General features: G+C 42.6%; 1 pseudogene and 1 gene segment (V, D, J or C); both read right to left on the bottom strand.

Moving 5' to 3' along the window:
- Window positions 1-2,966: 2,966 nt before the first annotated feature.
- LOC140640582 (uncharacterized) lies at window positions 2,967-10,867 on the bottom strand (annotated as a pseudogene).
- A 7,444-nt stretch (window positions 10,868-18,311) lies between these two features.
- On the bottom strand, window positions 18,312-18,955 carry LOC140639525 (immunoglobulin heavy variable 3-23-like). The segment is given in 2 exon segments: window positions 18,312-18,718; window positions 18,822-18,955. Coding segments are annotated over 2 exon segments (453 nt in total).
- Between the last annotated feature and the right edge of the window lie 2,510 nt (window positions 18,956-21,465).

A 21,465-nucleotide genomic window follows, 5' to 3' on the forward strand; every position in this document is an offset into this window, starting at 1 on the left:
CCCGGCCCCCACTTACCTCCATGTAATAACCATCAGTTTAATCTCTATAATGTAGAGACTATTTTTTGGTCTTTGTATCAATTTTCCCCCTTTTTCCTTTGATTTCTTTCTAAAATTCAATATAAGACTTAAATCGTACAGTATTTGTCTTCTTCTGACTGACTCATGTCACGTAGCTTTATACTTACTACCTCCATCGCCATACTTGCATATGGTTAGATTTAATTCTATTTATTTCATTCATTTCTATTTATTTCATTCATTCTATTTAGATTCTATTCTATTTATGCATGATTTCAATGTTTTGGCTAATGTAGTTAATAGTGCTGCAAATACTGAGGTGAATACATTCCTTTAAAATTAGTAGTTTTGTAGTCATATGGTAAATACCCAATAGAGCAGTTGCTGGATCACAAGGTAGGTCAACTTTTATCTATTTGAGGCACCACCATATTATTTGCAGGAGCAGCTGCACCCCTGCGCAGCCACATTTCATGACCAGAGAATCCTGCAGGGCCTCAGTTCTTGTGGAGGTGGGATCAGGTGTAAATTAATAAGCATAGCAGAGCACATCCTGTCAAAACTCACCACATTCATATATATATATAAGAAGATACATAGATGACAAATGAACAGAAGAAAAAATTGTTGACATCATAAATCCTTAGGGGATTGCAGTTAAAATTGCTTCTTGCTTATTAAAAGGGTAAATTTGAAAGACTGAATGAAAAGACTGATGCCATGGGTAAATTTGAAAGACTGAATGAAAAGACTGATGCCATGCGCTGGCAAAAGTGTGAAAACTGGAATACTCGTGCACTCCTGGTGGGTATGCAAAAGCAAAAAAATCATTTTATTTATTTTTTTAAATTTTTTATTTATTTATGATAGTCACACAGAGAGAGAGAGGCAGAGACATAGGCAGAGGGAGAAGCAGGCTCCATGCATCGGGAGCCCGACGTGGGATTCGATCCCAGGTCTCCAGGATCATGCCCTGGGCCAAAGGCAGGCGCCAAACCGCTGCGTCACCCAGGGATCCCCAAAAAAATCATTTTAGATCACTTGGTAGTTTCTTAATAAGTTAAACATTCACCTATCCTATGACTCAGTCATTTTACTTTGAGATATAACACAAGAGAAGGGAAAATACATATATACATATTAAATTATGCACAAATATTCTAGCAACTTTATTTGCAATGCCAAGACGAGTTACCTAAGGGCCCTTAACAGATGAGTGGATAAACAAATGGTATATCCATGTTAAAGATATTATGCAGCAATAGAGCAAAATAATTATGTAAGCATCACTGAAGAATCTCAAAATAATTACAAATCATGAAACCAGGAAAAAAAATCTGAACATTTTATGACTCAGATCATATAAAATTCTAGAAAATACAAACTAATTTACTATAAATGAAGGTAAGTCAAAGGTTGCCTGTAGAGAGAAAAGACAGATTATAAAATTATATGAGGCAAAATAGGGGTGATAGACATGTTTGCAATCATGATTATGATCCAGTTTTGTGGGTTTATACATATGGCAAAACTTAAACTGTACACCTCAAATAGGTGCACTATATTGCATGACAACTACACCTGGATAAAGTTCTACAAGATAGTTCCAAAACCCCCCCAAACCCCCCACAAAACCCTGTATCTCTCACTCTTTTCATAAAATCAGGTTTGGTAGCCCTATATTGACTCTATCTCTTTCCTAATGACCTTGGAGGAGCAGTCTTGCCTTAGTGGTAGCAAATATTTATGAGCAATTAAATCTATCTCAAAGTCAATGGGAATGCTGGCTAGGCCACAGAGCCACATCGAGGAACTAAGGGATCTCCTTTCTCTGCTTGTTTTCCTATCTGTGTATAAATGGCCTTTAAGTGAACATACCCTAAAGGCTATGGGAATCCACAAAACCAAGAGTTTATTTTCTTTGACAAAGATCTCAGCCACAAAAGATGCACATACATGGAGATCCTGAGAATTTCTGTGCACACTGATCCTACAGTCACAGTCATTGGATCATTTGTTGATGCAATGTTAGAAGGGGCACATGCCATCTACTTTGCTGGAGTCTTCTCTGCTGCAGTGTTACTGTACCAATTATGGTTTCTCCGGGGCCTTGAATTCTCACCATGACACTAGCCTAGTGAATTCTGGGAATTAGGGGACATGGCTCATTCATAGGATCTAGAGTATAGATTCCCCTGAACACTACTGACCATTATGTGACATCCACTGTGAAAAAGAAAATTAATGTATTTCTCAGAAGCACTGAAGGTTGTCACAACTTCCTGACTTTCCACGGTGTTCTCTGCCCCCCCCCCCAAATCCTGATAGCCAGTCCACAAATTAGGATAAGGCCCTGCTGTCTTTCCTAGGAGACCTCAGGCAACAATGTAAATCAGGCCAAAGCTGGAAAGAGCTATTTTCTTTCACCAGACGGTCATCTCTGAGGTACAAAAACACTGGGAACCCTTAGAAAGCTGTTTGCTCCTTAATGCTGACAAAGCCCAGCTGTTTTCAAATCACTTCACACAGTGAATAGAACTCTAAGATCAAAGGTGGCTTAAATAATCTCTTTATTATTGCAAAGTCCAATGCAATATGAAGCAGGAAGTTCCCAGGTTGGTAACTTGGAAGATAGGAAAATCCAAGAGGAGTATCACACATAACTAGCACATCCTGGAAAATGTGGTCCTTCTTGGCAAGTTACCAGCAGAACTCAGATTGGGTCCACTGGGCCATGCCCTAACTTCTACAAGAGAAGAGAATGAAGACCCAATAAGGGCTAAGACTAACATGATTTCCTCCAGTAAAAGGAGAGGCAAAGAGGTCAGCTTCCCTGAGCACATTGCAGGAGTATATAATGTATCTGATGCACACTGTGTGAACCTGCTGAGTGGCATATGTGACAAAACACTTCCACAAAAACCGAGACTGACATAAATCTGGCAAGAGCCCTGGACAGGTCAGAAAGTTTAACACAACTCCTTACATATTCACACATTCTTCAACTAAAGGGAGATCTCCTCACTGTGGATTTTCAGTAGTATGGGCTTAAATTTAGGTAGATGGCTTCCTCACAACTTCTTTCCTCCAGTGTAATTATCTTAAAGGAAACTGCACATCCCTGTACATCTAAGGCCTTTCTGTAGTATGAAGTCTCTGGTGTTGAATGAGGTCAGATTTGGAGCTAAAGGATTTTCCACATTGTCTGCACTCAATAGGCCTCTTTCCAGTGTGAACTCTCCGGTGTTGAATAAGGCTGGAGCTATGGCTAAAGGATTTTCCACATCCCCCACACTCATAAAGCCTTTCTCTGGAGTGGGCGTTCCAATGTGAACTGAAACTGGAGCTCTGCTTAAAGGATTTCCCACATTCACTTCACTGATGAGGCCTTTCTCCAGTGTGAACTCTCCTGTGGTAAATGAGACTGAAGTTTTGGCTAAAAGACTTCCCACATTCACTGCACTCCTAAGGCCTTTCTCCAGTGTGAACTCTCTGATGTTGAATGAGGTTGGACCTTTGGCTGAAAGATTTTCCACATTCCCTGCATTCATAAGGCTTCTCTCCAGTGTGAACTTTCCTATGGCTATTGAGTGTGTAGCTTTGGCTAAAGGGTTTCCCACATTCATTGCACTTATATGGCCTTTCTCATGTGTGAATTCTCTGATGAATGATGAAACTGGAATAATTGGTAAAGAATTTCCCACATTCACTACATTCATAAGGCCTTTCTCGAGCATGGACTTTCTGGTGCTGAATGAGGTTACATCTTTGGGTACAGGCATTCCCCCATTTTCCGCACTCATAAAGTCCTTCTCTAGTGATGACTCTCTGGTCCTGAGCAAGTATGTCTGTGCAGCTGAAAGCTTTATTGCATTCTCCACAGGTGTGATGACATTTTTCACTGTGAAAGACAGCCTCACACTCATTGTTTGGCTTCTCCCCAGTAGGAGTGACCTGTTGGAGAAATCCCATGCTGGCTAAGAAGTCCTTCCTTGTCTCCTCAATGGGAAAGAACTTCCCTGACACATGGACTGTACAGTTCTTTATGAATGAACCTCTGGGAGGAGGAGGGGCAAGATGGCGGAAGAGTAGGGTCTCCAAATCACCTGTCTCCACCAAATTACCTAGAAAACCTTCAAATTATCCTGAAAATCTATGAATTCGGCCTGAGAATTAAAGAGAGAACAGCTGGAATGCTACAGTGAGAAGAGTTCGCGCTTCTATTCAGGTAGGAAGATGGGAAAAAAAGAAATAAAGAAACAAAGGCCTCCAAGGGGGAGGGGCCCACGAGGAGCTGGGCTGAGGCTGGGGCGAGTGTCCCCAGGACAGGAGAGCCCCGTCCCGGAGACGCAGGAGCTGCACCAACCTTCCCGGGTGGAAAGGGGCTCCCAGGGAGTTGGAGCAGGACCCAGGAGGGCGAGGATGCCCTCGGGTTCCCTGGGACAGTAACAGAGCAACTGCGCCCCCAGAAGAGTGCACCGAACTCCCTAAGGGCTGCAGCGCGCACGGCAGGACCAGAGCAGCTCGGAGGGACTCGGGTGGCGGCTCCGTGGAGGGGGCTGTGGGGCCTCGGGAGCAGCTCAGAGGGGCTCTGGCAGAGGAAGAGACTCCGTGCGGAGGGGCTGCGTGGTTCCAGGAGCAGCTCGGAGGGGCTTAGGTGGAGGAAGAGGCTCCGTGCAGAGGGGGCTGCGCGGTTCCAGGAGCAGCTTGGAGGGGCTCGGGCGGCGGCTCCGTGGAGGGGGCTGTATGGCCAGGACTGTGAATCCAACAGCACAGACCCCGGAGCACAGGGCGCCGGGACACAGCCCAGGATCCGGCCTCCCCCAGGGACAGGTAGAGGCTGGGAGGGCCCAGGACAGCAAGGATGCTCCTGCTCCGAGCTGAGCAAATCAGCGGCCCCGCCCCGGAGCCTCCAGGCCCTGCAGACAGAGAGCTCCGGAGTTCCTGCGGGAGCTGACTCCAGGGCTCCAGAGCTGGCCCCGCCACTGAGGTTGTGCCTCCTGGGGCCTCAAGGGGTGAACAACCCCCACTGAGCTCTGCACCAGACAGGAGCACAGCACCTCCCCAAACTGCTAACACCTGAAAATCAGCACAACAGGCCCCTCCCCCAGAAGACCAGCTAGACGGACAATTTCCAGGGGAAGCCAAGGGACTTAAAGTACACAGAATCAGAAGATACTCCCCCGTGGTTCTTTTTTTGTTTTGTTTTGTTTCGTTTTCCTATTTGATTTGTTTCCTTCCCCCACCCTCTTTTTTTCCTTTCTTTGTTTTTCTTTCTCTTTTTCTTCTTTTTTTTGTTTTTTTCTTCCTTTTTTCCCCTCTTTCTCTTTTCTCTCCTTCTTTCTCTCCTCTCTTTTTCTCCTTTTCCCAATACAACTTGTTTTTGGCCACTCTGCACTGAGCAAAATGACTAGAAGGAAAACCTCACCTCAAAAGAAAGAATCAGAAACAGTCCTCTCTCCCACAGAGTTACAAAATCTGGATTACAATTCAATGTCAGAAAGCCAATTCAGAAGCACTATTATACAGCTACTGGTGGCTCTAGAAAAAAGTATAAAGGACTCAAGAGACTTCATGACTGCAGAATTTAGAGCTAATCAGGCAGAAATTAAAAATCAATTGAATGAGATGCAATCCAAACTAGAAGTCCTAACGACGAGGGCTAACGAGGTGGAAGAACGAGTGAGTGACATAGAAGACAAGTTGATAGCAAAGAGGGAAAATGAAGAAAAAAGAGACAAACAATTAAAAGACCGTGAAGATAGATTAAGGGAAATACGACAGCCTGAGGAATTAAAACTTAAGTTTAATTGGTGTTCCCAAGGGCAGCTAAAGGGACAGAGGGCAAGAATATGTATTTGAATAAATTCTAGCTGGAAACTTTCCTAATCTGGGAAGGGAAACAGGCATTCAGATCCAGGAAATAGAGCGATCCCCCCCTAAAATCAATAAAAACCGTTCAACACCTCGATATTTAATAGTGAAGCTTGCAAATTCCAAAGATAAAGAGAAGATCCTTAAAGCAGCAAGAGACAAGAAATCCCTGACATCTATGGGGAGGAGTATTAGGGTAGCACCTGACCTCTCCACAGAGACCTTGCAGGCCAGAAAGTGCTGGCAGGATATATATATTCAGTGTCCTAAATGAGAAGAACATGCAACCAAGAATACTTTATCCAGCAAGGCTCTCATTCAAAATGGAAGGAGAGATAAAGAGCTTTCAAGACAGGCAGGAACTGAAAGAATATGTGACCTCCAAACCAGCTCTGCAAGAAATTTTAAGGGGGACTCTTAAAATTCACCTTTAAGAAGTTCAGTGCAACAATCCACAAAAACAAGGACTGAATAGATATCATGATGACACTAAACTCATATCTGTCAATAGTAATTCTGAATGTGAATAGGCTTAATGACCCCATCAAAAGGTGCAGGGTTTCAGACTGGATAAAAAAGCAGGACCCATCTATTTGCTGTCTACAAGAGAATCATTTTAGACAGAAGGACACCTACAGCCTGAAAATAAAAGGTTAGAGAACCATTTACCATTCGAATGGTCCTCAAAAGAAAGCAGGGGTAGCCATCCTTATATCAGATAAACTAAAATTTACCCCGAAGACTGTAGTGAGAGATGAAGAGGGACACTATATCATACTTAAAGTATCTATTCAACAAGAGGACTTAACAATCCTCAATATATATGCAACGAATGTGGGAGCTGCCAAATATATCAATCAATTATTAACCAAAGTGAAGAAATACTTAGATAATAATACACTTATACTTGGTGACTTCAATCTAGCTCTTTCTATACTCGATAGGTCTTCTAAGCACAACATCACCAATGAAACGAGAGCTTTAAATGATACACTGGACCAGATGGATTTCACAGATATCTACAGAACTTTACATCCAAACTCAACTGAATACACATTCTTCTCAAGTGCACATGGAACTTTCTCCAGAATACACCACATATTGGGTCACAAATTGGGTCTGAACCAATACCAAAAGATTGGGATCGTCCCCTGAATATTCTCAGACCATAATGCCTTGAAATTAGAACTAAATCACAACAAGAAGTTTGGAAGGACGTCAAACACGTGGAGGTTAAGGACCATCCTGCTGAAAGATGAAAGGGTCAACCAGGAAATTAAGGAAGAATTAAAAAGATTCATGGAAACTAATGAGAATGAAGATACAACCGTTCAAAATCTGTGGGATGCAGCCAAAGCAGTCCTAAGGGGGAAATACATCGCAATAAAAGCATCCATTCAAAAACTGGAAATAACTCAAATACAAAAGCTAACCTTACACATAAAGGAGCTAGAGAAAAAACAGCAAATAGATCCTACACCCAGGAGAAGAAGAGAGTTAATAAAGATTCGACCAGAACTCAACGAAATCGAGACCAGAAGAACTGTGGAACAGATCAACAGAACCAGGAGTTGGTTCTTTGAAAGAATTTATAAGATAGATAAACCATTAGCCAGCCTTATTAAAAAGAAGAGAGAGAAGACTCAAATTAATAAAATCATGAATGAGAAAGGAGAGATCACTACCAACACCAAGGAAAAACAAATGATTTTAAAAAAAAATTATGAACAGCTATACGCCAATAAATTAGGCAATCTAGGAGAAATGGACGCATTCCTGGAAAGCCACAAACTACCAAAACTGGAACAGGAAGAAATAGAAAACCTTAACAGGCCAATAACCAGGGAGGAAATTAAAGCAGTCATCAAAAACCTCCCAAGACACAAGAGTACAGGGCCAGATGGCTTCCCAGGGGAATTTTATCAAACGTTTAAAGAAGAAACCATACCTATTCTCCTAAAGCTGTTTGGAAAGATCGGAAGAGATGGAGTACTTCCAAATTCATTCTATGAGGCCAGCATCACCTTAGTTTCAAAACCAGACAAAGACCCCACCAAAACGGAGAATTACAGACCAATACCCCTGATGAACATGGATGCAAAAATTCTCAACAAGATACTAGCCAATAGGAAAATTATTCACCATGACCAAGTAGGATTTATCCCTGGGACACAAGGCTGGTTCAACACCCATAAAACAATCAATGTGATTCATCATATCAGCAAGAGAAAAACCAAGAACCATATGATCCTCTCATTAAATGCAGAGAAAGCATTTGACAAAATACAGCATCCATTACTGATCAAAACTCTTCAGAGTGTAGGTATAGAGGGAACATTCCTCAACATCTTAAAAGCCATCTACGAAAAGCCCACAGCAAATATCATTCTCAATGGGGAAGCACTGGGAGCCTTTCCCCTAAGATCAGGAAGAAGACAGGTATGTCCACTCTCACCACTGCTATTCAACATAGTACTAGAAGTCCTAGCCTCAGCAATCAGACAACAAAAAGATATTAAAGACATTCAAATTGGCAAAGAAGAAGTCAAACTCTCCCTCTTCGCCGATGACATGATACTCTACATAGAAAACCCAAAAGTCTCCACCCTAAGATTGCTAGAACTCATACAGCAATTCTGTAGTGTGGCAGGATACAAAATCAATGCCCAGAAATCAGTGGCTTTTCTATACACTAACAATGAGACTGAATAAAGAAAAATTAAGGAGTCAATCCCATTTACAATTTCACCCAAAAGCATAAGATACCTAGGAATAAACCTCACCAAAGAGGTAAATGATCTATACCCTCAAAACTATAGAACACTTCTGAAAAAAATTGAGGAAGACACAAAGAGATGGAAAAATATTCCTTGCTCATGGATTGGCATAATTAGTATTGTGAAAATGTCAATATTACCCAGGGCAATATACACGTTTAATGCAATCCCTATCAAAATACCATGGACTTTCTTCAGTGAGTTAGAACAAATTATATTAAGATTTGTATGGAATCAGAAAAGACCCCCAATAGCCAGGGGAATTTTACAAATGAAAACCATATCTGGGGGCATCACAATGCCAGATTTCAGGTTGTACTACAAAGCTGTGGTCATCAAGACTTTGTGGTACTGGTACAAAAACAGACACAGGGATCTATGGAACAGAATAGAGAACCCAGAAGTGGACCCTGAACTTTATGGTCAACTAATATTCGATAAAGGAGGAAAGACTATCCATTGGAAGAAAGACAGTCTCTTCAATAAATGGTGCTGGGAAATTGGACATCCATATGCAGAATGAAACTAGACCACTCTCTTTCACCATACACAAAGATAAACTCAAAATGGAAGAAAGATCTAAATGTGAGACAAGATTCAATCAAAACCCTAGAGGAGAACACAGGCAACACCCTTTTTGAACTCGGCCACAGTAACTTCTTGCAAGATACATCCACGAAGGCAAAAGAAACAAAAGCAAAAATGAACTATTGGGACTTCATCAAGATAAGAAGCTTTTGCACAGCAAAGGATACAGTCAACAAAACTCAAAGACAACCTACAGAATGGGAGAAGATATTTGCAAATGACATAACAGATAAAGGGCTAGTTTCCAAGATCTATAAAGAACTTATTAAACTCAACACCAAAGAAACAAACAATCCAATCATGAAATGGGCAAAAGACATCAAAAGAAATCTCACAGAGGAAGACATAGACATGGCCAACATGCACATGAGAAAATGCTCTGCATCACTTGCCATCAGGGAAATACAAATCAAAAGCACAATGAGATACCACCTCTCACCAGTGAGAATGGGGAAAATTAACAAGGCAGGAAACAACAAATGTTGGAGAGGATTCGGAGAAAAGGGAACCCTCTTACACTTTTGGTGGGAATGTGAACTGGTGCAGCCACTCTGGAAAACTGTGTGGAGGTTCCTCAAAGAGTTAAAAATAGACCTGCCCTACGACCCAGCAATTGCACTGTTGGGGATTTACCCCAATGATTCAGATGCAGTGAAACGCCAGGACACCTGCACCCCGATGTTTATAGCAACAATGGCCACAATAGCCAAACTGTGGAAGGAGCCTCAGTGTCCATCGAAAGATTAATGGATAAAGAAGATGTGGTCTATGTATACAATGGAATATTACTCAGCTATTAGAAACGACAAATACCCACCATTTGCTTCAATGTGGATGGAACTGGAGGATATTATGCTGAGTGAATAAGTCAATTGGAGAAGGACAAACATTATACGTTCTCATTCATTTGGGGAATATAAATAATAGTGAAAGGAAATATAAGGGAAGGGAGAAGAAATGTGTAGGAAATATCAGAAATGGAGACAGAATGTAAAGACTGCTAACTCTGGGAAACGAACTAGGGGTGGTAGTAGGGGTGGAGGGCGGGGGTGGGAGTGAATGGGTGACGGGCACTGGGGGTTATTCTGTATGTTAGTAAATTGAATACCAATAAAAAATAAATTAAAAAAAATAAAAAATAAAAAAATAAATGAACCTCTGTCAACATGACTTCTAACGGGTATCTGTCTACTATGCTGCCCCTGGTATTGTTGAAGGTTGGCAGCTACAGAGAATTGTTTTTTACATGTATACGATTTTTTCCGAAGATTTGTTCCCTGGTGTTCAGCCAAATGCAAAATGTTTCTCAAGATCGAGCCATGCAGGTCAAAGGGCTGAGCCTTCTGGGGAAATGAGCCTGACATAAGAGTCCCAATCTGCGACACTCCTACAGAAATGCTCTCTTTGGAAGGTACCTCCTCATCTTCCACTCCAGGCCAACAACCTAGTGAGCATGTGAGTACAAAGTTCTCCGGCATCACTTCATGGTACAGGCATCTCTAATCCTCATCTAAGAGATCCCATTCCTCCCAGGAGAAATAGGGGGCCACATCCTCAAAAGTCACACTTCCCTGTGTAGGTTCCAAAAACACTTCTGCAACCATGGAAACTTGTGGGAAGAGGCAGGTCTTCGAGGGGTGTGACCATGACGACTTTCCAGGGGCTCAGGCCTTCCCTGTGTCCCTGCACTGGATCCCTGGACACGGGCACTGCCAATGGCTCAGGGGACACAATGAAGTGATGACAGCTGCGCGACCCGGCCGCCCCAGGCAACAAAGTCTCTAGGCCGGCATTGCAAGCAGCTAATGTTCCCAACCCTAAGCATTCCCTGTCCATCGCCTGGGTACCAACCCGTGTTCAGGATCGTCGGACAGAGCCCAAAGACCCTAGAACTGCTAAAATGACCGCCATGGAAAAACCAACCCACCACATTCTGGGCAAGGACCACACACTGCCCACAGCAGACAGGGAGAGTTTCTGAAGATGCGAGGCCTGATGGAAAGAGGCACCAAAATGACACCAAGGTTCACGCAACACACACCGCAGACAATCTTTGAAGCCCCAGGCCCTGGACCCTATGTGACCTCTTCATCATAAAGCTGTTATTCTGGAGCAGGACCTATAAGTTGCTTTCCTAACACATAGAGGAAAAGTGAGACTTGGAGAAAATGCTGAGATGGAGGAATTAAATTTCACTTTGCAGCTCTGATCCACCTAAATTTTGTGCTTCTCAGATCAGTCCCTTTGACCCTGCCAAATGAGACAGGATATATGTTCTGCCTCCAGATCCTACTTCTCCAACCCTGACTGGATCTTGTGCATCAGGGAGACTGCCAGCCGCCCATCCCATCCATAGTGCATCTACAGCAATTGCATGAAGACAGAGAGTTGTGATAATAATATCCCTGCAATTCTTTATTTATTTTTTAAATATATTTATTTTCATTGGTGTTCAATTTGCCAACATATAGAATAACACCCAGTGCTCATCCCGTCAAGTGCCCACCTCAATGCCCATCACCCAGTCACCCCAACCCCTGCCAACCTCCCCTTCCAACACCCCTAGTTAATTTCCCAGAGTTAGGAGTCTCTTATGTTCTGCCTCCCTTTCTAATATTTCTCACTCATTTTTCTCCTTTCCCCTTTATTCCCTTTCACTATTTTTTATATTTCCTAAATAAATGAGACCACATAATATTTGTCTTCTCCGATTGACTTATTTCACTCAGCATAATACCCTCCAGTTCCATCCATGTCGAAGCAAATGGTGGGTATTTTTCGTTTCTAATGGCTGAGTAATATTCCATTGTACACATAAACCACATCTTCTTTATCCATTCATCTTTCAATAGACACTGGGGCTCCTTCCACAGTTTGGCTATTGTGGACATTGCTGCTATAAATATTGGGGTGCAGGTGTCCCAGCGTTACATTACATCTGTATCTTTGGGGTAAATCCCCAGCAGTGCAATTGCTGGGTCATAGGGCAGATCTATTTTTAACTCTTTGAGGAACATCCACAGAGTTTTCCAGAGTGGCTGCACCAGTTCACATTCCCACCAAAAGTGCAGGAAGGTTCCTCTTTCTCCCCATCCTCTCCAACATTTGTTGTTTCTGGTCTTGTTAAGTATTATTTATTTATTTATTTATTTATTTATTTATTTATTCTTGAGAAACACAGAGACAAAGAGAAGCAGAGAACTAGGTAGAGGGAGAAGCAGTCTCCAAGCATGGAGCTCAATGCGGGATTTGGTCCTGGGACTCCAGGGTCACATCCTGGGCTAAAGGCTTGCACTACACTGTGAGCAGAAAAAAAAAATATATATATAATATATATATATACTTTTATAATATTTTATAGTTACATATTTATATTATATATATATATATTTTCAGAATCGGGACAATTTCTTCTATTTCGTTTTCTCTATAGAAAGCAAACAGGGATCCCTGGGTGGCGCAGCGGTTTGGCGCCTGCCTTTGGCCCAGGGCGCGATCCTGGAGACCCAGGATCGAATCCCACGTCGGGCTCCTGGTGCATGGAGCCTGCTTCTCCCTCTGCCTATGTCTCTGCCTCTCTCTCTCTCTCTCTGTGACTATCATAAATAATAAAAAAAAAAAAGAAAGCAAACAAATGTGGGTCCTTGTGCAGACAGTGGATTAAGAAACTGACCTCAGTTCTGGTCATGATCTCAGGGTCTTGGGATTCAGCCCAATACTGTGATCTAAGATGAGAGAAGAGTCTGCCTCTCTCACTGTTCCTACCTGTGGGTGCAATCTCTGCCTCTATCTCCAATAAATAAAAATATACAAGGAACCAACAAACATATACATCAAGGTCCAACCAACATTAATCATCATAGAAATCCAACCCCAAACAACTGAAGTATCTCCTCACAACTGTTTCCTTGGCAATGAAGGAACCACAGCAAATAAAATGAGAAGGACCTTGTTCTGGTGAGGATGTGGAGAACAGGCCATGGCAAACTCTGGGTGGAAGGACCACATGGTGTAGCTACTATGGAAACCAGACCGGGGCACACCACCCACTACACAGAGCTCCTCGTCTGTTTCTGAACACCTTTTATTTCCAGCTGAGTGAGAGGAAGGTCTAGACCGAGGTTGTAGGGAGAGGCAGTAGCAGGAGAGGAATGGACTCAGTGGAGGTGTCCTAACATAGTCCTGCTCACCTGCAGTAGAGAGCCAGAGCCAGAGATGCTGGAGGGGACAGCTGCTGTCAGGATGCACATCAGACTCTGGTATCAGGAACTCCCATTCAGAGGATCTGAGCTGGTTTGGGTCAGTGTGTGGAGGCTCCATATGTGAGGACCTTTTGCACAGGAGGGCAGCATGCAGGCTGATGCAGAGGTTCTCATCATCTGGGTTTGGGGAAGAGAGAGGGAAAGAAAGCTGTGACCCTGATCTGGCTGTACAAATGCCCCAGGCTGCACCGCCTGTCATCTCTGAGACTGCTGACCTTCATGGAACATCACGTCCTTGAGGTTGCCCTGGGATGATGGGTGCATCAATAGTGTGACTTCATTTTTTAAAGATTTTATTTATTTATTCATGAGAGAGACACAGAGACAGAGACAGAGATGCAGGCAGAGGGAGATGCAGGCTTCATGCAGGGAACCTGATGAGGGACTCAATTCTGTGCTGAAGAAGACACTAAACTGCTGAGCCACCCGGGCTGCCCAATAGTGTGACTACTTATTGCAGAATCCTGTGCCATTGATCGATGTTTTCTACTGGGATTATTCTTTAAATCACGGAGACTTTTGGGGGGTTTTCTAGGCTTCTAAAAGAAATGAAGACACTATCAATCGTCACATGCCATCTTTACATGAACACGGGGTTTCATTATTCTGGAGCAACTACTGAGGAGTGGGATTTCCAGGTCATGTAGTAGGTTATCCATCTTTAATTTCAGGAGGAACATAAAATTATTATCCTGGGCTTCTCTTTCATTTTCATTCCTACTTGTAAGGTTGAGGCCCAGGTGTCCTATAGCTCCCCAGGATGGTCTGGTCAGTGCTTCTTTCATACCTGAGCCCCTGTGATGAGTGTATAGAGCATCCATTGTGGTTGACATGAATTTCCCTGACAGATCCTGGTGGGAACTGTCCTCTCCTGTGCTTACTTCATGTGTTTGTACCCTCCTGTATAACATGTCCACACAAAGCTCTGCCTGTTTTATAGATGAATGTTTTTTTTTCTATTGACTTTTGAGGATTCTTATGATAATTTGTGCAAGTTTTCCTTGGTCTATATCATGTATTTCATTACTTTGATAAATACATGGAACAAAAAATGTAGTTGATATTTGCAAAGTGTATTCGTAATATTTGGTGTTATGTATGTTGACTTTTTATCTATAACATTCCGATTTCATAATTAATGATTTGCCTTAAGAGTTTCTCAGTTGACAATATATGGAAAAGTCTTGATTTTTTTCCTGGTCTCCTCAGTGTTGACCTGTTCTCTAATTTGTCTCTAGTAACTCAGGGTTTATATGTTATATGAATATAGACTTTTGCAATTGATTTCCATAGTGTTGTTTTCATAAACTGTAGCAATTCTATTCTCCTGCTCAAATGTGAACTTGTGATTTCATGGCAGATGCTCTGTTGTATCTCATCAGGCTGGTTGTTCATCACATTGAATAGATATGCTTCTGGTGTGAAACATAATCATTTGTTTTTCCAGTTCCTGGAATTTCTATACATCCTCTTGCTCTTCAGAGACAGGTTGTGGTACTTAGCATCCTTCCATCAGACGTTGGAATTGACTCCAGTGCATTCTTCTGAAGGGTAATGGACCCATGTGACACCCACACTGACATGCGCAGGGAGAACTCAGAGAAGGATCAGGTGAGTGTAAGGTTCTGCCTGGGTATCCCCAGCCCAGATCCAGACTCCTGCAGGGGTCCTGGGACAGATCTTCTGTGGAGAAAGATATAACAGGATGGGGACAGGACTTGCCTTCCCTGAGGGAGCCTCCAACATGAGCACTCAGAGGAAATGATGGTCAGCAACAGGGGTGAGGAGCACAGGATGCCCAGGTGGGGAAGCAAGAGTCACTGCCTAAATTCAGTGTTTGGCTTCCCAACCAAGTGAAGGATTTGGGGATGTTTCCATCCACTTAAATGTCCTGACTCATGTGTGCATGGGACTCAGGGCCCTGCCACATGGAGACTGAGTCTGTATGGGGGAACAGTGAGCACTTAGATCTGGGACCTTGTGTCCTAGTTATCGAATCATTCTGATCACCCATGAAATCTCTCAAAGGTCTGACAAATCAAAAACTGCAAGTCCACATGTAGAAAATTGACCACCTTTGGATGTAGGAGTCATGGATGTAGGCATGTGGAGATATAGCTGTGGTGATTAGGACAGGAGTGAGGCTGATCCAGAATATTCTGTATAGTATTATGAGCAACAGATAGAAAAGTCTGAAGTTTTAGGTATCTGCTTTCATACGGATGTGCCTGGGTTAACGCTGCTCAGGTGGTAAAACAGGTAGGAATCCTAAGAACCCCAGGGCTGTAGGAAGAATGTGTGGCACCAACGTGGTGCCCTGTGAACTAAGCACAAGGGCATGGATGGTGGCTGAGGACAGTGAGTCCAGGTGTGGGTTTCCTGCTCTGTTTTGTCATAACCTGACTCTTCTCTTGGGACCAGGTTGGAAAGGACAAAAAAGAGGAGAGACCCTGTTTTAGTGTGTCTGGGTGATATCACCACATTCTCAGTCTGGGTGGATTAAACAACACACTCATTCTAATGGTTCTGGAGTCTGGGAAGTTTAAGGTCCAGGTGCAGGGAGATGTGGTGTCTGGGGAGCACACAGGTCCTAGCCTGTACTTTCCTGTCACTTCACATGGGCTGGGGGCTCAGATCTTCCCCAGTCCTGGTGTATAAGGGCCCTGATCCCACCATGAGGCTGCACCTCCTGACCTAAATGCTCCCTTAACACCCCACTTCCTCCTCCCATCACATGGACGTTAGGTTGCATCGTGGGGATGGTAGAGGTCACACACAGTGAGCTGATATCCATGAGTTATTCCCTGAAGGTGGAAGGTCCTCCTCCACTTTTGTTCTCTCGGTTTTCATAATACTTTAGTTGAATTTATCATCACATGGTATCTTTTGGTGTCATCTGCTAACTCCTGTGATCACCAGTCCTCCCTCTCCTCCTCCTGTCCCCCCATGGGAAATCCCACAGGAACTGTTGAATTTCCTCCTTTGGTGCAGGGGGGACACTGACTCCACACAAGCACCTCCTGGAGCAGGACCTTGTCCCCACCACTGATGCACAACACACAACCTGAGCCAGTGTCCTTCCCAAATCCAAGCATTTATAACTTGCTAGAGGCCTACCTGGCTCTTAACACACATGATGATGAAGGTGATAAAGGTTTGTACTCTTGTGTCTCTGTGTGTGTGTGGGGGGGGGTCTTCCAACTATACATCCTCACAACGTACTTCTTGGCGACCCTTGCTTTCCCATGTTGACGCTGATATTGAATCTGTCAGTGTGGTGCAAGACTGAGGTCACACCTGCAGTCAATCTTCTCGCCTTTTCATTTTTGAGCCCTTTGTATGGTCATGAGCAGCATGAATTTTCTGCTGTTTTTAAAAAACATGCACACTGGGTTGGTTGGATCTCTCATGTTAGATGTATACAGCTGGGACTGTATATTTTCTAAGTGCTTTATTTATTTATTTTTTTTTAAATTTATTTTTTATTGGTGTTCAATTTACTAACATACAGAATAACACCCAGTGTCCGTCACCCATTCACTCCCACCCCCCGCCCTCCTCCCCTTCTACCACCCCTAGTTCGTTTCCCAGAGTTAGCAGTCTTTACGTTCTGTCTCCCTTTCTGATATTTCCCACACATTTCTTCTCCCTTCCCTTATATTCCCTTTCACTATTATTTATATTCCCCAAATGAATGAGAACATATAATGTTTGTCCTTCTCCGACTGACTTACTTCACTCAGCATAATACCCTCCAGCTCCATCCACGTTGAAGCAAATGGTGGGTATTTGTCATTTCTAATAGCTGAGTAATATTCCATTGTATACATAAACCACATCTTCTTTATCCATTCATCTTTCGTTGGACACCGAGGCTCCTTCCACAGTTTGGCTATACAGTCAACAAAACTCAAAGACAACCTACAGAATGGGAGAAGATATTTGCAAATGACATATCAGATAAAGGGCTAGTTTCCAAGATCTATAAAGAACTTATTAAACTCAATAGCAAAGAAACAAACAATCCAATCATGAAATGGGCAAAAGACATGAACAGAAATCTCACAGAGGAAGACATAGACATGGCCAACATGCATATGAGAAAATGTTCTGCATCACTTGCCATCAGGGAAATACAAATCAAAACTACAATGAGATACCACCTCACACCAGTGAGAATGGGGAAAATTAACAAGGCAGGAAACAACAAATGTTGGAGAGGATGCGGAGAAAAGGGAACCCTCTTACACTGTTGGTGGGAATGTGAACTGGTGCAGCCACTCTGGAAAACTGTGTGGAGGTTCCTCAAACAGTTAAAAATATACCTGCCCTACGACCCAGCAATTGCACTGTTGGGGATTTACCCCAAAGATACAAATTCAATGAATCGCCGGGACACCTGCACCCCGATGTTTATAGCAGCTGGGACTGTATAAAGGAGAAGTTGTGGTTCATGGAGATCCATGTAATAAGGTGGTATTTAGGACAGAAGTAAAAAAGTTAAAGCAAATCTGTCCTTGAGCATATAAGTATAGCAGTTGGCTAAACCAACAAAGCTTCCAAATCAGAAACTGATTAAAGATTAAGCAAAGGAAGAGACACAGTCATTTCTGGATATTACTCTATTTCTCTTTCTATGACAACAAAGTTTGTAAGTTAGAGACTGAATACGTGGGCACAGAATCCTGTGCCCAGAGAGATTCCCTGGGGGACACTGTTCCTTGGAGGGGAAGCCCAGACCCTGACAGGAAACCAGCCCAGACTTCCAGCTGCACCTGCTCCTGGGCCTTCAAAACAGAAGTGGTGAGTAGTGCTCACCGCCTGGTGGTCCCGATCCCCTTCTACAGGGAGTTTTGTGTCTGGGCTCACACTGAGGTCGCCTCACTGTGTCCTTCGCACAGTAATACACGGCTGTGTCCTCAGTTCTCAGGCTGTTCATCTGCAGATACAGCGTGTTCTTGGCATTGTCTCTGGAGATGGTGAATCGGCCCTTCACAGCGTCTGTGTAACTTGTGCTCCTTCCATCACTGCTAATGTATGCGACCCACTGCAGCCCCTTCCCTGGAGCCTGGCGGACCCAGCTCATGTCGTAGCTACTGAAGGTGAAGCCAGAGACCACACAGGAGAGTCTCAGAGACCCCTCAGGTTTCACAAGGTCTCCCCCAGACTCCACCAGCTGCACCTCACACTGGACACCTGCAGATACAAGACATCCTGGTCAAGAAACTGTCCCACATCCCCTGTTTCTCTCACTCACCTCCACTCACATACTCAAGGTCTCTGGTCCTCCATGGATTACCTTTTAAAATAGTGACTAGGAAAACCCAGCTGAGCACAGACTCCATGGTGAGTTTTCTCAATTCTCTCCTGATCCCTGAAGGGGTTCACCTGGGGATACTGGGGCTGGTGCTCCTCTCCCAGGTGCAGGATCGGGGCTGGGCTGGTTTAATTAGTGGAAGGAGGGTCCTATTTGCATGTCCTCTGTGTATATAAGCAGCTCCAGACTTACATTTGAGTCTTTAGAATTCAACACAAGTGTTTCACCACAATTCTCTAGCAATTTGTGTAGGTGGCACTATGACTATAGGAAGTTCTAATGTGTTAGCAGAGTTATATCTGCATTTCTGGGTGTAGTTTCAAAAGACATTCATCAATTTAGCTCATTTTCTGTAGAGTATTTTATCTTCTTTGTAAATTCTAATCCTAATTACGTATTTTGGATACCAATGTAAAGAGGATTATTTTGTTAATTTTGTATAGGTAATTTGTTGTTAGTTTCTAGAAAGATATCTTTATTTTGTTGATGATTTTATACACTGATTTTTTTTCTGAGCTCATAAGTTATTTCTTCCAGATTTATGTGAGGTTTTTACTCATTGAATCTATTAAAACACCGTCTTAGGAAAGCAAAATATTTTCTTTCATATTACAAGTTTTTCATTTCTTTTATGTAGTTCTCATTTTTGTATATATATATATTTTTATTGGAATTTAATATGCCAGCATATAGCATAACACCCAGTGCTCATCACATCAAGTGACTCCCTCAGTGCCTGTCACCCAGTCACCCCAACATCCTCCCCAACTCCACTTCCACTAAACCTTGTTCATTTCCCAGAGTTTGGTGTCTCTCATACTTTGTCAACCTCACTGATATTTTCACTCATTTTCTCTCCTTTCCCCTTTATTCCCTTTCACTATATTTATATTCCCCAAATGAATAAGACCATATTATGTATATCCTTCTCCAATTGACTTACTTCACTCTGCATAATACACTCCCATTCCATCCATGTTGAAGCAAATGGTGGGTATTCTTCAATCCTTTTTAAAATTTTTTTATCTTTTTATTTTTATGGTTATATTTTTCTTGAATTTATTATTTATTTATTTATTTATTATTTATTTATTTTAATAATAAATTTATTTTTTTATTCGTATTCAATTTACCAACATACAGGATAACATCCAGTGCCCATCCCATCAAGTGCCCCCCTCAGTGCCCGTCACCCATTCACCCCCACCCCCCGCCCTCCTCCCCTTCCACCACCCCTAGTTAGTTTCCCAGAGTTAGGAGTCTTTATGTTCTGTCTCCCTTTCTGATATTTCCCAAACATTTCTTCTCCCTTCTCTTATATTCCCTTTCACTATTGTTTATATTCCCCAAATGAATGAGAACATATAATGTTTGTCCTTCTCTGATTGACTTATTTCTCTCAGCATAATACCCTCCAGTTCCATCCACTTCGAAGCAAATGGTGGGTATTCCTCGTTTCTAATAGCTGAGTAATATTCCATTGTTACATAAACCATATCTTATCCATTCATCTTTCGATGGACATCGAGGCTCCTTCCGCAGTTTGGCTATTGTGGACATTGTTGCTATAAACATCAGGGTACAGGTGTCCCGACATTTCACTGCATCTGTATCTTTGGGGTAAATCCACAAAAGTGCAATTGCTGGGTCATAGGGCAGATCTATTTTAAACTCTTTGAGGAACCTCCACACAGTTTTCCAGAGTGGCTGCACCATTTCACATTCCCACCAACAGTGTAAGAGGGTTCCCTTTTATCCGCATCCTCTCCAACATTTGTTGTTTCCTGCTTTGTTAATTTTCCCCATTCTCACTGGTGTGAGGTGGCATCTCATTGTGGTTTTGATTTGTATTTCCCTGATGGCAAGTGATGTAGAGCACTTCCTCCTGTGCTAGTTGGCCATGTCTGTGTCTTCCTCTGTGAGATTTATCTTCATGTCTTTTGCCCATTTCATGATTGGATTGTTTGTTTCTTTGATGTTGAGTTTAATAAGTTCTTTATAGATATTGGAAACTAGCCCTTTATCTGATATGTCATTTGCAAATATCTTCTCCCATTCTGTAGGTTTCCTTTTAGTTTTGTTGATTGTATCCTTTGCTGTGCAAAAGTTTCTTATCTTGATGAAGTCCCAATGTTTCATTTTTGCTTTTGTTTCTTTTGCTTTCGTGGGTGTATCTTGCAAAAGACAAGATTCCATCAAATCCTAGAAGAGAACACAGGCAACACCCTTTATGAACTTGGCCATAGTAACTTCTTGCAAATTTCTTCTTGTGATTTAGTTTTAGTTTCAAAGCATTACTGTTTAAAAATATATAGGGCAATCCCAAACTTCAGTATTGGTTAAGATTTGATATGTGACCAAGTATGTGGTCCATTCTGGAGAAAGTTCCATGTGTACTTGAGAAGAAAGTGTATTCAGTTGTGTTCAGATTTGAAATTCTGTAAATGTCTGTGATATCCATCTGGTCCAGTGTATAATTAAAAGCTCTTGTTTCTTTGGAGATGTTGTGCTTAGAATATGTCATGGAAGGCAGGGCAAGATGGAGGAAAATTAGGGTCCCTAAGTCACCTGTCCCCATCAACTTACCTAGATAACTATCAAATAATCCTGAAAGCCTATGAATTCA

Source organism: Canis lupus, chromosome 9, assembly GCF_048164855.1.
Source record: "Canis lupus baileyi chromosome 9, mCanLup2.hap1, whole genome shotgun sequence".
In the NCBI taxonomy this organism is placed as follows: Eukaryota; Metazoa; Chordata; class Mammalia; order Carnivora; family Canidae; genus Canis; species Canis lupus.